General features: G+C 38.3%; 1 protein-coding gene across 1 annotated transcript; it reads left to right on the top strand.

The window, feature by feature from the left end:
* The first annotated feature begins 2,099 nt into the window (after nt 1–2,099).
* On the top strand, nt 2,100–15,577 carry LOC126595234 (uncharacterized). Its single transcript, XM_050261600.1, has 5 exons — nt 2,100–2,254; nt 2,377–2,441; nt 7,967–8,096; nt 8,249–8,442; nt 15,164–15,577. Exons 1-5 carry the CDS (start codon nt 2,100–2,102, stop codon nt 15,466–15,468), a joined length of 849 nt encoding a protein of 282 aa, XP_050117557.1. The 3' UTR covers nt 15,469–15,577.
* The last annotated feature ends 75 nt before the right edge of the window (nt 15,578–15,652 follow it).

The following is a 15,652-nucleotide window of genomic DNA, read 5'->3' as shown; positions in this document are numbered from 1 at the left end:
TCATACAACACCATGAAAAGTAGGGCTAGAGCGACACAGTCCGGCTGAAGCCTACATCTCTGAAGCTGAAACAAATCCAAGGGACCAAGACAAGACACCAAAGGAATTCTGGACCACTCAACGGAATCCTAACTAGGATACGATTCCGGAACATCACTCAACATAATCCAAACAAGCATATGATTCCCCCATCAAATGTACCAAGTACAACTAATCCTCCTCACTTCTAGAATGCATATGGTCCCCCAACGCGGATATACCAAGCTGGACCACCAATGTACAAGTACTACATGGTGTAGTAAATTCAACACCTCAACTTATCCACATCTCAACCCCTATGAGTTACAACGTAATCATCTACACCACCAACTTCTCAAGGCCACCACTAATATGTCACCCAAGCATATAAGTGCTACAATACACTTCTAATAGGATTCTAGGATCACATTATCATAAAAATAATCATACACAAGAATCACATTACTAAAAAGATAATTTAACTCACATATGCCACAACCATCATCAGTACCAAGCCAAATCATGTTTAATAATCATAGGCCTATGGCTAAATATACAAAAATCACATTTCAATAGAAATTACATTTATAAAACCAATTCATCTTCACAAAGGATACTAACATAGGAAATTAAGGTAATAATCATATCACATATATTCAAGTCACTCTCTAACCAATGTAGGCCCACTAGACTTCACTTAGTCCCCCGTAGTATTAATTTTAGTAATTAGGATGTTTCGAGACATGTTGACCAAAAGTCAACTTTCGGTCAAGGGTAGGGTCCACAATTCAATCCGGAAGATCCACAGATTGGATTTCGGATCTGTAACTTTCCAAAGTCTACATTATGCTCAAATAATAACATACTAAAATCTTAACACGATCCGACGGTCGGATCTCCGCCAATTTCAAAATTCAAGTGGCGGTCGACATTTAATTTTACAAACTTAGAAATCCAATTAGGGAAGATCCGTACGTCGGATTCTTGATCCGTAAGTTTCTATGATCCAAAAATATTATGTTCTATCGTGCATTAAGGTTTGGTGACAATCTAACGGTCGGATCGTCGAATCATATTTTTGACCTAACCACGTATCATAATGAAATTAGGTTCAAACAATCAAACCATATCATAAGGATATCAATTATGAAGTCAGGGCATCTAATTGAACTTAAAAGGACCTCGTCGGCCCACTGGCCAGGCCGCCTTGACTTGCCGGAAAATTCAACTATTTTTAAAAATTACCAAAAATTACAAAAATGAAGATCTCAAAGAGTAGAGCAAACTTTATACCTGTGGCCAAGTTTAATTTGGCCGAGAAATACTTCAATTTCACTCAAACCCGCTGAAAACCCTTGAATTTGGGTGTTCTTGATTCGACTCCAAAGCTACTCCGACGCCTCAACCATTACTTGGGGTTTGTTCCAGGCTTCAAGAGGAGTCTAATGGTGGTGGCAATTTGATGAAATCATTTCGGATTTGGGTGATTCGAACACAACACCACCGTACCCTACCGTGAGGATTCACCCATTTTCAAGGCCAAAACCCTTGATTTTTGAGGTGCAAGAGGAAGAAGGAAGGTTGTGGGGAAGTTTTCAATTGATTTTTTGGTGCAATTCAGTGGAAAAACCGTCGGAAAAGTCGAATGGGTGGCCGAGGCTCACGAGTCCGTTCGACCCGACCTCTTTTCCCTTCTTCTCTTTCTCTCCTTTCCCTTCATCCCCCCTTCTCCTGATTTGGCAGCTCTTAACCTTTTAAAAATATCAATGGTTCTCTTTCCCACAAAGTGGGAGTCTAAATAATTTTTAAAATCTATAGTATCACAACTTCAAACGCCCATAACTATACCGTTATAACTCGGACTCGCAAACGGTTTTCGCCTATACTCTCATGGCTTTGAGACCTATTCGAAAATGTTACTTGTGACCTCAAAAGGTCAACGAATTTTAAATAATTATTTTCCAAACTTCACTCTTTGTAACTAGTTTAATTAAAATCTAAATCCAAACAATTTAAAATAAATTCTCGAGAAATAATATAAAATCTCAATAGTACAAATACGTAGATTATAATAGTGAAATATGGGAATGGGATTTCATAGGGTTCTGTCAAATTCAAGGGGGAGTAAATCGACGATCACGGGAGATAAGAGGTACAACAATGGTGGAGGCGTCATGGGGAGGAAGACCTACACAAGTTTAGAGGAGTTGAAGAGGCTGTTGAAGAGAAGAAGAAGGTTGGTGTGGGTGGAGGAAAAGGGAGGCCCGCACCCCTAGGCCATTTTGAATTTTTTTTGTTTTTTTATTCTTAATTTTTAATTTTATAATATTTAATTATTTTTTAATCCAATTGGATTAGTGAGTGGACTCCGTCTTTTGCCACGTCAGCACTTAACAGAGAAATTAATAGAAAAGCTGATGGAGGTCTGACATTGTCACAAATTCGTAAAATGAGGTATGACATTGTCATTTTAAAAAAATGAGGTATGAACGTTTCATTCGACCCATAGTTGAGGTAGTTTTGTGTAATTTACCCTTTCTTTTATATAGTATATACATATTTGTTAGTTTCCATTTTTACATTAAAAGAGAATTTACCGCGTATGCCTAGCTTAGACTAATGCTTATAAGAATTAGCAAAATAACGGAAAATTATAAAGTGATCATAAATCCTACGGGATGCATAGGTATGCGTATGTTTGTTGATGCCATGATTATACCTAAGGTTATGAATGATATTATGTTGATTAGAATTATTGAATCGTTATGGCATGATTATATTTATGTTGTTTGATGCGGGAGGCAGACCTTGAAGAAAACAAGTTGAAGACCAATAGTAGTATGCATTGAAATAATAAGGTTGTGTATTTTAATGACATAGGAACTTGTTAGGTCATTTTTAGAGAGTTTCTTAGGAAGTTGTAGTATATTTATGTTCCTTTATCTTGAGTTCCTTTAAATATTAATGTATCAAAAGCATTTGGGGCCAGACTTGATGAATTAAAATATATTTTGCTTTGTGCAATTGAAGTGAGTGATTTCTCCTTCTAAAATCAAGCATTTGGCTTGGTCGTGTGAGCGAATCCACGATTAGCGACATGAGCTAGCTCCGTTGCCCCTAGTTGAGCAAATCCTGGGCTATCTATTCCCTTCTCTTCGATTCCCTTGGTTCTGTCCTGCATCAAGTGGTATCAAAGCAGGTTTTTCGCTGTAGTTAAAGATCATGGCTATGATTATCAATCTGTTTCAAGATCACATCATTGAAGAGATTAGTTTCGTCGATTGGAATTCACCACCAATTTACGATGAGTACGTTGATGAAGATGAAGCCAATAATCATTTTGTGAATGAAGTTAATGACAACGAGCCTTCCATGCATCAGGTGGTAAATTGTTACTACTCTTCATCTTTTGGATGCTACAAGGATCTTTCAAAGTACTCCAAGCATAAGGCAAATGGAGAAGCTTCAAACCTACAAGGAATGAATTAAAATATATTTTGCTTTGTGTAATTGAAGTGAGTGATTTCTCCTTCCCTAATCAAGCATTTAGCTTGGTCGTGTGAGCGAATCCACGATTAGCAACGTGAACTAGCTCCGTTGCCCCTGGTTGAGCAAATCCCAAGTTATCTATTCCCCTCTCCTCAATACCCTTGGTTCTGTCCTATATAATAGTCTACTCATTATTGTTGCACCCGGTGTTAGTGCTCGCCCAAGGCCAGGGCCAGTCTTTCACATGTATGTTCACATCTACATCGCATGCTCGCCTTGGATCCAAGTAAGTGCCAATCATGTCGTACATGTTGAATTAGGCAACTCTGACATCTTGTCGTAGAGGTTGCAATAGGCAACTCCAACTCGTATGTGACCGCGACTAGCACTAGTCTTCACGTGATTTTAGCACTATATCATATATTATGATTACACCCAGTCCTGTCATGTTGCATTAGGCAACTCCGACTTGTGTGCTAGTATAGATTGATGAGCATCAATCCAGTCGTACAAGTTGCATTAGGCGACTCTAACTAGTGTGCTAGCATAAATTGATGAGCATCTGATTTTATTATGCTACTGTTGAGATATTGTGATTGGCATATTTCTGGAATTATTGTTGATTTGCATTTGATTTCATACTTATACGTAGTATGATTTTTCTGGAAACTATACATGTTTTACGGCGAGGGGTTATAACGTTTTCAAAAGGTTTTTATAAAACTTTATTGTTAGGCCCACTCACCCTTATTTTTCGCCCCCCCCCCAGGTTTTAGTAGCTGAACTTTTGTATTGACGAGGATTCTTGGCAAATCTTGGTGTAGACGATTACCCGTAAAGGTATAATTCTCACCTTATCTTACTATATTGTACTTCTGCTTTGACATTACGTATGAAACAGGTTCATTCCCGCTCACATCGCACTTTTATATTTAAGCACTTTTAGGTTTAAATTTATTCACATTTTCCACTACACTACACTTTATGGCTTCGTCACCTTCCAGGTGTCAGCTAGCACAGCTCGATTCGAAGTCCAAGTGGGCATTTCGAGTCGGGGTGTGCCACTAACGCGTGGGCGTGAATGGATTCGAATTTGGAGTTATAACGAAGTTTTTATGTTACGAAATATCTTTGGTCTTGTCAAATTTTATTGGTAGTTCTTAACGATTCTTTAAGCATATCCCTATTTCCTTTTTGGCTAAGAAACAAGTCAATTTTGTTTGAGATGTTGAAGGTGAACGAAGTTTCTGACAACTGAAGTATTGTCTCACTTGATCATTGTTCTTTCACTGTTTGATGACATCGATAAATTTCAAATTCTACGGTGATGTTCTATTGAATGTTTAGCTGCACGCTGATGCATCATAACTGAGTAACGCGTGTGCCTCTTGACGGTTGGAATCGCATGAAGTGAACCATCCTATCTACGACCTTGAGCCAATGGTTACCGCTTTACTTGAAAACCTAATGACACCCTTTCTTTGTAGAAATTTATGTGGGATGAAAGTTGGGAACAGAACTTTGTGGTGTTTGGAACATTGTCTTGCTCATGCTCCCGTCCCTGTTTTTCTTGATGTTGGTGGTGAGTTTTAAAGTCTCTTGTTTTGCATCCTTGTCAAATTTGTGGTTGTTTTCTGATGTAGCATGGGAAGGTCATCGCCTATACTCTCGGACATCTCTAACCTCACGGAGAGAATTATCCTATTCATGACCTAGAGCCGGTAACAATTTCCCTTGTTATAAAATCTGGTGACATTTTCTCTACAGCAAGAAGTGTTGCATCCTTTCTGACCAAAGAAGTGGTAGTGTGTTTTCACCTAGAAAGGGGTTGAGCTTAAGACAGAAGAGGTGGATAGAAATCATCGGTGATTTTGATTGCACTTTTGAGTATCATCTTGGTCAGGCAAATGTTGTAGCTGATGCTCTTAGTTAGAAATCCTAGGGACATCTTACCTCCTTCCGAGCTATCCATGTCCCACTATTATTTTCTTTTCGAGAAATTGTCTTTGCTTTTGCACCCAATCCACAGTGAGTATTGTCAGCTCACTTCTAAGTCAAACCTGTATCGGTAGATTTCGAGTAAGAAACCCAAGAGTTTGATCAGTAATGTGCGAGTTTGAAGGAGCAAATGTCGGATGACATGAGACAGGATTTGAAAGTCCGAGAAGTTAGAACTCTATTAATAAGAAACAAATTATTTTTGCCTAAGGGTAATAAACAAGGGGACAAGGATCCAAAGTGGGTCTCATTGGCTCGCAATTTAAGGCCACTAAAGACAAAAGTGAAATATCTAAAAAATGTTTGATGTTTCGAAACGTAAAGTCAACGTTCATGCTTCAAGGGCAATTTGGTAATTTCATACGTTCGATAAAATTAAAAAATACGTAAAAAAAATAAGGATGGGGTTTCACACGACTCAGTCACTGGGCAGCTTTTCAAGCACTATTTCCCGACAGATCCAACGACCAAAATTGTCGCTACCACCACCATTCGGTTCGTCTCCTTCTCACGATCACAATCCACCAACCTTTGTTTCGTTTGGTTTCAATTCGTGGCAGTTTGAAGCCGCCATTTTTTCTCAAGCTTCGCGGCCGATGATCTTCCATCTCATCTACCACCAAGACACTCACTTGGGTCTGGGCTACAAAACCCAAACATCAGACCAGCCATCGAAGAGATTGCGGCAAAGCAACGACTATTTGGGCCACCCTTGGCTTCCACGATAGCTTTCACTAGTTTTCGTCCACATTCAAACTCCAACAATGTACGATTAGCTTGACATTCTAACCCTAAGGTTAGGTGTAGCCACAAAATAAATGAAAAGTTCATATGTGGTTGAACTATTGGTTTGTTTTTGGTCATGTCTCGGGATCTGAGCATATAATGACATGTATTGTCGAACTTGATGTTAAATAATTCTAGGAACAGTTTGAACTGTGAAAGGTACTGAAAATTTCAAGGATGAAATTTCTATATGGGGGAGCATGTGAAATCCTGTCCTCGGGTTTGACTACTCAAATACTTCGTATTTCGTATTTCCAGAAATTCAATTTAATTTTCATTACTTTTAGAGTTACAAAGTTCAACTTCTCGTAATTAGTTGTTAAAAGTCGTAATGCCTTCGGGGTCACTATTAGTATTTTCGAATAGAGCTCAATTCCATGAACGCATAGGCGAAAATCATGCGCGACATGGATGTTATTGAAATGTTATTTGTTATTGATTGTAAAATTGTGAGTTGTCTGGAACTCTATGTTTTCATGCTAGACAATGTCGTGAGAGTTTTTGGAAGTCATTGCAAATAAAAGATTTTTAGAGCTTAACAAAATGATGAATTACGATTGGCTTGATTCTTTCACAGGGTATGTAGGCAATCTAACCCTGAGGTTAGGTGCAACAACAAAGTAAAATGAAAAGATCCTATGTTGTTGAACTATTGGTTTAATTTTTATCATATCTCAGGACAGGAGCGTGACAACTTTAATAATATCTTAACTTAGGTATTAAATTCTCGTACCTTTTCATTAAAGTGAGAAGTATGAGTAAAGAAAAAAGAAGAAAAATAAAAAGAAAAAGTTGACAGCAAAGCAAAAGTAAAAGTTAAAAGCAAAAAAGAAAAAGTTGAAATTGGCTTCCAATATTTCTCAATAGAGCAGCTGCAAAGTTTTGCCTAAATCTATTCTCGCAACAGCAGTAACTGAGAACCTTTTCGTATTCTTCTATTATCGTAAAGCAGTGCCTAGATTATAACTAGTTCAGGGCCTTGGGTTCAAGCTGTGTAGCTAATTCAAACTTTCAAATTTTCATTTTAATGGACATGAATATTGCCTCATTGTGCTTGGGAAGAAGAACTGATTTGTGTGGGAACTTGAAGAAAGACCTTTGTATGGTTTGAAGATTAAAGCGTACGCGTATTCATTTATACAATCTTTTCACTTTCAAATTTTACCAAATCCACGGTATCCTCAATGGCACAATGTATGAAGCCACTGAGTAGTTACTTATTTTTTTAATGAATTGGAAAAGAAAGAGATTGCACACCGAGTTTATTAAACTTAGTACAGTACAAAGATGAAAAGACATATTTCATCCAATGTGCAGGAAGCTTGTTGCATATAGAGATTTTTCAATTTGCCCAAAACGCGGGGTGATATGCTATATGTCATTTTACAATTGGTGGAAAGTTTTTTGCATTATGACATGTGACGTACCATCCTGTGTTCCGGACACACTGAAAAATCTCTACACTAAATTCCTTCTCTAATGACATTATATATAGGTAAGACCTTCTTGACGCAAAAGATAATTGTTTAGCCTTAACAGTTTGTTAACCAATTTCAATTTTATTGCCATGGCTTGTTATCTCTTTCAACAAAATGGTTAAATACTTTATCTGCTTTATGTTACCGGTTTTAGTCTAGACAATATGTGCTTGCATTAACACTATATTTTGTTTCAGGGTTTTCGACATCATTTTCAGATTCACATCCAACTCATTATGCTCTAAAAATCCGGTCGTTTTCAGTGCTAACCAAAACTTCAGCTGACGAATATGAGTCGGGAGAATTTGAAGCTGGAGGATACAAATGGTAAATCCCTCATTATGTCTTCTGCAAACTTATGTTTGTCTCTCACTATCTGACATTAGTTCTATGAAATATTTTTTTTTTTTTTTGTAATGCAATAATGTGTTTCGTATATCTTGTGCTGTGCATGTAAACTGGTAAAAATAAAATGTTAGCCATACTGTATGTTTGCTCTCAGGAAAGCTAGTGTTTTACCCGAATGGAAATAAGAAGAAAAATGTGGAAGACCACATATCTGTTTACTTGGAAATGGTTGGAGCTGATTCACTACAGACTGGATATGAAGTATATGTTGATTTCAGGTTCTTTTTGCTTGATCAGAATAAAGGCATGTTCCTGGTTCTTCAAGGTACATATTACCTGTTGACTTTTGTATTTTAGGTAGGATCCCTAATTGATATGTAATCCCATGTAATCACTTGTAATTAGTTTTCTTTCCTTTTATGTTAGGGTTGTACACCTATAAGTTCCTCTTATTGAGAAGAATATATCATCAATCAAAGCATTCTCTTCTTGGCACCAGAGCCAGGTTAAGGAAAATTGAAAGGAAAAAATATATTCACAACATTGTTCACAATTTTGATGCCGTGTAGCCAATTGTGCTACGCACCTTGAAATCAGCGAGCAACGCCGTCGTTGCTGATTCGAGTCCATCGACAACCACCAATCACGCAGCCAGTTGTGTAGAGTGTCCGTCCTACCAGCGAGCGACTCCGTCGTTGCTGACCAAAGTTCATCGTACCGATCCTTACATCCACTCGCCACGACCCACTGCTGCATCACGTACCCACAAATTGAAACCCAACCCAGAAATCTTGCTGCTGCAAGGGACGAAACTCTCGAATCCGTCTACGAACCAACCCAGTTTCTTTTACCCATTGTTGTGGAGCCACTCCCGCTGAAATTGTTCTCAGCAGCACTAGGTTTGCGATCATTGCCGATGGTAATCACAAGTCATATGATCATTGCCGATACTTGTCGGTCGGAATCCTATAGTCCCTGTCTACAAGAAAGTAGGATCAATTGTGACCAGTTCAAATCACGTGCTTTGGTTGCCGAAGCTCAGGTAGAGTCTGACCATACCGGTAATGATGGTAAGGCTTTCAAAGTTTCTGCATCTGTTATGAATAATACATGGATAATTGATTCTGGTGCTACTGAACATATGACTTGTGATTCTAAACAGGTGCAAACCCTCAAACCATCCACCAATACTATAGTTAGTGTTGCCAATGGTAATGTTGTCCCCATTATTGGGGAAGGCGATGTCTCCCTCTCTGATACCCTGCATCTTGACTCCGTACTTGTTGTTCCTTCCCTTGACTATAATTTATTATCTGTTGCTCAAATAACTGTCGCCTTACATTGCCTTGTTATTTTTTGGCCTTCTTTTTGTGTTTTAAGGATATTCGGACTCGTAAGACGATTGGTTATGGTATTCGAAGGGGAAAGCTCTACTGCTTGGAGCTGACATCGAACAGTTCTCGAAATTTGACTCAAGCTCTTGCCGTGGGAGGATCTCATAGGGAGAGGGATAAAGCTTCAGAGGTTTGGTTGTGGCATCGTCGACTTGGACATGCTTCTTTCGGCTATTTACAAAGGTTGTTTCCTAGCCTATTTGTTAAGCATGACATTTCTAGCTTTAAATGTGGTGTTTGTGAAATGGCTAAAAGTCATCGTACTTCGTTTCCACCTAGTTTGAATAAAAGTTCAATCCCGTTTATGATAATTCATTCTGATGTTTGGGGACCATCTAAAATTGCTACACTTGGTGGTGCTCATTGGTTTGTTACTTTTATTGATGACTGCACACATATGACTTGGGTTTGTTTGATGAAGTCCAAAAGTGAAGTTACGTCTTTGTTTCAGCGGTTTTACAAAATGGTACAAGTACAATATAAGTCACAAATACAGGTTCTTAGGAGTGGCAATGGTGGCGAATATGTAAACTTTGAACTTTGTGCTTTTCTTGATCATCATGGTATTGTTCATCAAACTACATGTCCATATACTCCACAACAAAATGGGGTTGCCGAACGCAAGAACCGTCAACTTCTGGAGGTTGTTCGTGCTTCTTTACTCGAGGCTCGTCTTCCGTTATCCTATTGGGGAGAAGCTCTCACCTCAGCTGCGTATCTCATTAATTGTGTTCCATCCCGATCGGTTGATTTTCAGACACCCCTTCAGGCCCTTTTTTCACATGTTGATGCTCCTGCAGTCCCTAATCTTCCACCTCATGTGTTTGGTTGTGTGGCCTTCGTTCATCTTCCTAAACAACAGCGAAGTAAGCTTGAACCTCGAGCCTTACGATGTGTGTTTGTGGGGTATGCATCAAGGCAGAAAGGATACCGTTGTTATCACCCACCGACGAATAAGTTGTTTGTCACTATGGATGTTGCGTTTCATGAGAATGCTATGTACTTTGCCAATCCCGAGTCTTCACTTCAGGGGGAGAATTAGAAAGAAGTTCAAACTCTTGATTATACTATTCCAGATATAGATAGAGTGAATGATTTGGATTTAAGTGGTGATGTCTTGGAAATAAGTGGTGATCATTCACACGAAAATAATGATGTGAATGAATTGGATTTAAGTGGTGATGTCTTGGAAATAAGTGGTGATCATTCACACGAAAATAATGATGTGAATGAATTGGAATTAATGGGTAATGTCTTGGAGACAAGTGGTGATCATTCACATGGAAACAATGTTGAAAACCTTGAAAGGGACGAGTCGACATCGCCAGATAACTTACTGCCTGATAACTCACTGCCAGTTTTCTCACCACCGAACAACCCTGTGTCCCCAGCTACCTCACAGTCGATCTTGAGTCCCAATAACCATAATCAATCGTCTTTGATCCCGGATGCACCACCACCACGTCGTCTCCCTGATCGTGTCAACCGAGGTATTCCTAAACTTACTTATGAAGCCGACCCTAAATGCAAAACTAGGTATCCGGTGAGTAAGCCCAACCCTGAGTCTAATGTGTTATACCCGTTAAGTAATTATGTGTCTACCAGTTACCTGTCAGAATCAAATAAGTCGTTTGTGGATCAATTATCTACTGTATCTATTCCTAACAGTGTGTAGGAGGCTTTAACTGATCCACGTTGGCAAGTAGCAATGAATGAAGAGTTGAAGTCTTTGAAGAAGAATGCTACTTGGGAGATCACAGATTTGCCAGTTGGCAAGAAACCTGTGGGATGCAAATGGGTCTATACTGTGAAATACAAAGCAGATGGGACGGTGGATCGTTTCAAGGCAAGACTGGTAGCAAAATGATACACTCAAAAATATGGAATCGACTACACAGATACATTTGCACCTGTAGCCAAGATCAACACAGTTCGTGTTTTGTTGTCCTTGGCTGCAAATCTTAATTGGCCCTTATAACAGTTCGATGTGAAGAACGCCTTCTTGCATGGAGACTTGACAGAAGAGATTTATATGGATATTCCACCGGGATGTAATGCTCCAGATAAATACAAAAGAAAAGTGTGCTGGTTGAAGAAATCCTTGTATGGCTTGAAGCAGTCCCCTTGAGCATGGTTCGGAAGATTCACAAAATCTATGAGAGCATTTGGTTACAGACAAAGTAACTCTGATCATACTTTGTTCCTGAAAAGACAAAATGGGAAGCTTACTGCACTTATTGTGTATGTAGACGATATGGTGGTAACAGGTAATGATCTGGAAGAACGTGTGGCCTTGCAAAGATTCCTATCTACAGAATTTGAAATGAAGGACCTTGGATCCCTGAAATATTTTTTAGGGATTGAGGTGTCAAGAAGCAGTTCTGGAATTTTCTTGTCTCAGAGGAAGTATATTATTGATTTGTTGCACGAAACTGGCATGTCAGCTTGTCAGCCAGTAGCTACACCTTTAGAAGAAGGATCGAAGCTTAGTGTTGATCCTAATCAAGTACCAGTTGACAAAGGAAGATACCAAAGGTTAGTAGGCCGTTTGATGTATTTGGCACACACAAGACCGGACCTTGCTTATGCCATGAGTGTAGTGATGCGATGAAAGTTAAGCACTCAAATTAAACCATCTTTTGACAATTGTAGTATATGTATAAGTAGGGATCGTTCTGGACTGGGGATTATGAGGGATTGCTAATCTAAACTAAACTGACTTATAAAAAGAAACTTAAAAACACTTAACTAGACTCTATAAACTCAAAACACTTAAAAACACAAACTAAAACAGATTCTAACTAATTAGACACACTAACGTAAAGGGGAATTGGATTTTGGACGAAAATAAAGTAAAACAAAACAGAAACTAGAACTAAACAGATTTCCACGAAATTGGTTATTTTGGATGATGGATGAATTAGTTAGAGGTCCGTTCTTCATACATGACACACTTGTACATGAATCGATTTCCAATTGCTTTTCAATAAACTATGATTCTCAACACCCCAGATTAACCGTGATGAACAAATTAACCCTCAGATTTTCCTTTACTCATTGAATTGGATGAATGCATGCGACAACCCAAATCATTCTCTAAAAGTCCCCTATATGAATGCATAATAGAGATACAATCAGAGATCATTACGTTCAATGAAAATCATAAGTGTTGACGAGGCAATTATAACTATGAATGCATGATACAATTGCCAAGAATTCAATTAACGTGATTGTGATAAACAACCTTCACTACTCATGAATATAAACTTGTAACGATTAGGTGAAACTCATTTATATTCTAGCATCTAATTCATGCATGAAAACTAAGTATGCATCCTTAATAAACATACAAGAATCAGTTATGAATAAGATAGATAATTGAATTGCAATCACAACTTATCAAATTACAATTGGAAGAAATCAATTCAAATCTCAAGCATGTTCATGGCTTCAAACTTCCCCCTAACTAAATAGGGGTTTAGCCACTCATAATTGCAACAAAATTAGAAAACAACAAAGTAGACATTGAAAGCAAGAACGAAGTACACCTAAAACGCTCCAAAGTTCCAAGCTTGAAATGTCAAGGACCTTTGTTTTCACCACCTTGTTGTAGCACAAGTGTCTAGGATGTGTATGGATATATGGATGGGATGGATTTATGTGGCTGAATTGTGTTTGTGAATTCTTGGATGAGGGTCACGGCCAAAGATATGAAAGTGTGTTTGTGGGAAGTGAGGGAAATGAATGGATGAAGATGGTATTTTTGTTGTGAATGTTGCTCCCCACCAACTAAATATCTGCACACTTGTATATATATGAATTTTAGGCTTATGTGGTGGTAAAAATGGTGGTGAATGGTTAAGGATAAAAGACACAACTTGTGGCAGATTTGAATCAAAACACTTCCAGCTGTCCGTGCAGTTTGCATGTGTTTGTATCGGTGATGTCTCCCTTCTTTGCATGTGGCATGTGTGAATGATGTCTCCACTTTCTTTTCTTCCAAACTGTCCGTCTTCCTTCTCCTATTTTTCTGCTTGAAATTGTAGAATGTGAAGTAATCATCAAGAGTTGTTGCTGCACAAGTATGAAAGATGGTGCCAACTCCTCTTGTGCGTGTGTGTGCTGTCCACTCCTTCTTTCTTTATTTCCTGCTGCCCATGCCGTGTGCTGTCCATGTCATCTTTGTTCTTGTGGCTGAAATCATCTCCTTTCGTGCATGTGCCATGTCTTTCCATGTGATCTATCCATCTATTGCCGTCCATTACTCATTCTTTGCATGTGTGTGTCTCTTTTTGCATGTGTGTGTTGTCATCTTTGTTTCTCCTTGGCACATGTCGTGTGTTGTCCATGTTTAGATCCCCTTTGCATTTGCACACACTTGCTTCAACATTTCAGCCACAAACCACTATACTTTCTCTCCATGTCGTGTGTGTTTCTTTGCCTTTGCATGTGGGTGTCTTTGCATGTACCTTGTATGATGTTGTCTCCATCACATGGCAGCTATGATGTTTGTTAGTTGTAGGTCACACAGTTACACACAAATGTTGAATTCTAATCTTCCCAAAACGTCCATCCTCATGTCTCCAAGTGCATGCAATCCATTTCATCCCAAAATTGCTCCAAAATGCACCAAAATGCACTTTTCTTTCCATCTTTGTTATTAGGACCTACAAACATACGAAAATGGTTTAAAACACTCTTATAAGCAATAACTAAATAAGTAAGTGTAAGAAAACATGTTAACTAAGTCGCATAAATATGCTCCTATCATGTAGTGAGTCAATACATGCATGATCCTGGAGAACAACATATGAATGCCATGATGAGAATATTGTGATATTTGAAGGGAAGTCCGGGCAAAGGAATTTTGTTTAAGAGGAATAATCACTTTAGTGTTGAAGGTTATACTGATGCAGACTGGGCATGTTCCATTGATGATAGACGCTCAACATCAGGTTACTTTACGTTTGTTGGGGGTAACTTGGTTACATGGAGAAGTAAGAAACGGAATGTGGTTGCCCGTTCCAGTGCATAAGCATAATACAGAGGTATGGCTTTAGGAATTTGTGAAATTTTGTGGCTTAAGCTTCTGTTAAGCGATTTGGGTATACAACATGATCAGCCCATGAAATTATTTTGTGATAATAAAGCTGCTTGTGACATTGCACATAATCCGGTACAACATGATAGAACAAAACATGTTGAAGTTGATCGCTTCTTCATCAAAGAAAAATTGGAAGGGAAAATAATTGAAGTACCGGTAATAAGAACAGAAGATCAATTGGCAGATATCCTCACAAAAGCTGTTTCGAGTCACAAGTTTTCAAGTTTCTTACACAAGTTGGGCATGAGCGACATATATGCACCAACTTGAGGGGGAGTGTTGACTTTTGTATTTTAGGTAGGATCCCTAATTGATATGTAATCCCATGTAATCACTTGTAATTAGTTTTCTTTCCTTTTATGTTAGGGTTATACACCTATAAGTTCCTCTTATTGAGAAGAATATATCATCGTTCAAAGCATTCTCTTCTTTACCTACTTCAAAAGTTAATTCTTCATATTCATAGACCGGAAATTTTTCTTGTTTGAAAATTGCAATGCTCCCTGCTCATTTTCTGATCATTATTTTTTACCTTGTGTATTCCATAGATGCCAATAAAAAGGAAAAATGTTTCCATGCGATGATGCATTATTCGGGATTTGATAAGCTTATCACTCTTACATCATTTACTAATCCTTCCAACGGATATGTCATTGATGATAATTGTGTGATTGGAGCTGAGGTCTTTGTTTGTAAAGAAAGAAGAGCTGGCAAAGGAGAGTCAATCTCGAAGATCAAGGATGCTGTTAAGTGCAAGCATGTTTGGAAGGTTGAGAACTTTTCACAGTTAGGTACTGACTGCTGCAAATCAGAACCATTCACTGCTGGAGGACGGAAATGGTATCTCTGCTAGGCCCTTCATATTAATACCCTTAATAAGAGAATTTTAAAATTTTAATCCACTGTATAATCTCTTGTTACTCATCTTGTTTTACCTGCAATGATAAACGAAAGGATATGAAGTTTGAGTTTCAAACTATATATGCTATTTTAACTACATAACTTTCGCACTAATGTGGTTGATCAGTATAAAACTT

The sequence above is a fragment of the Malus sylvestris genome, chromosome 13 (assembly GCF_916048215.2).
Source record: "Malus sylvestris chromosome 13, drMalSylv7.2, whole genome shotgun sequence".
Lineage (NCBI taxonomy): Eukaryota > Viridiplantae > Streptophyta > Magnoliopsida > Rosales > Rosaceae > Malus > Malus sylvestris.
Note: the sequence above shows the minus strand (reverse complement) of the source record. Positions and strands in the feature narration are given on the sequence as shown.

What these genes read in the sequence shown, in the direction of transcription:
- LOC126595234 (XM_050261600.1), top strand. Translation starts at nt 2,100, where the DNA reads ATGGGAATGGGATTTCATAGGGTTCTGTCAAATTCAAGGGGGAGTAAA. An exon ending in CTGTTGAAGAGAAGAAGAAG is followed by an intron (nt 2,255 to 2,376) that starts GTTGGTGTGGGT and finishes CAATTGGATTAG; the next exon opens with TGAGTGGACTCCGTCTTTTG. An exon ending in TAATAGAAAAGCTGATGGAG is followed by an intron (nt 2,442 to 7,966) that starts GTCTGACATTGT and finishes ATTTTGTTTCAG; the next exon opens with GGTTTTCGACATCATTTTCA.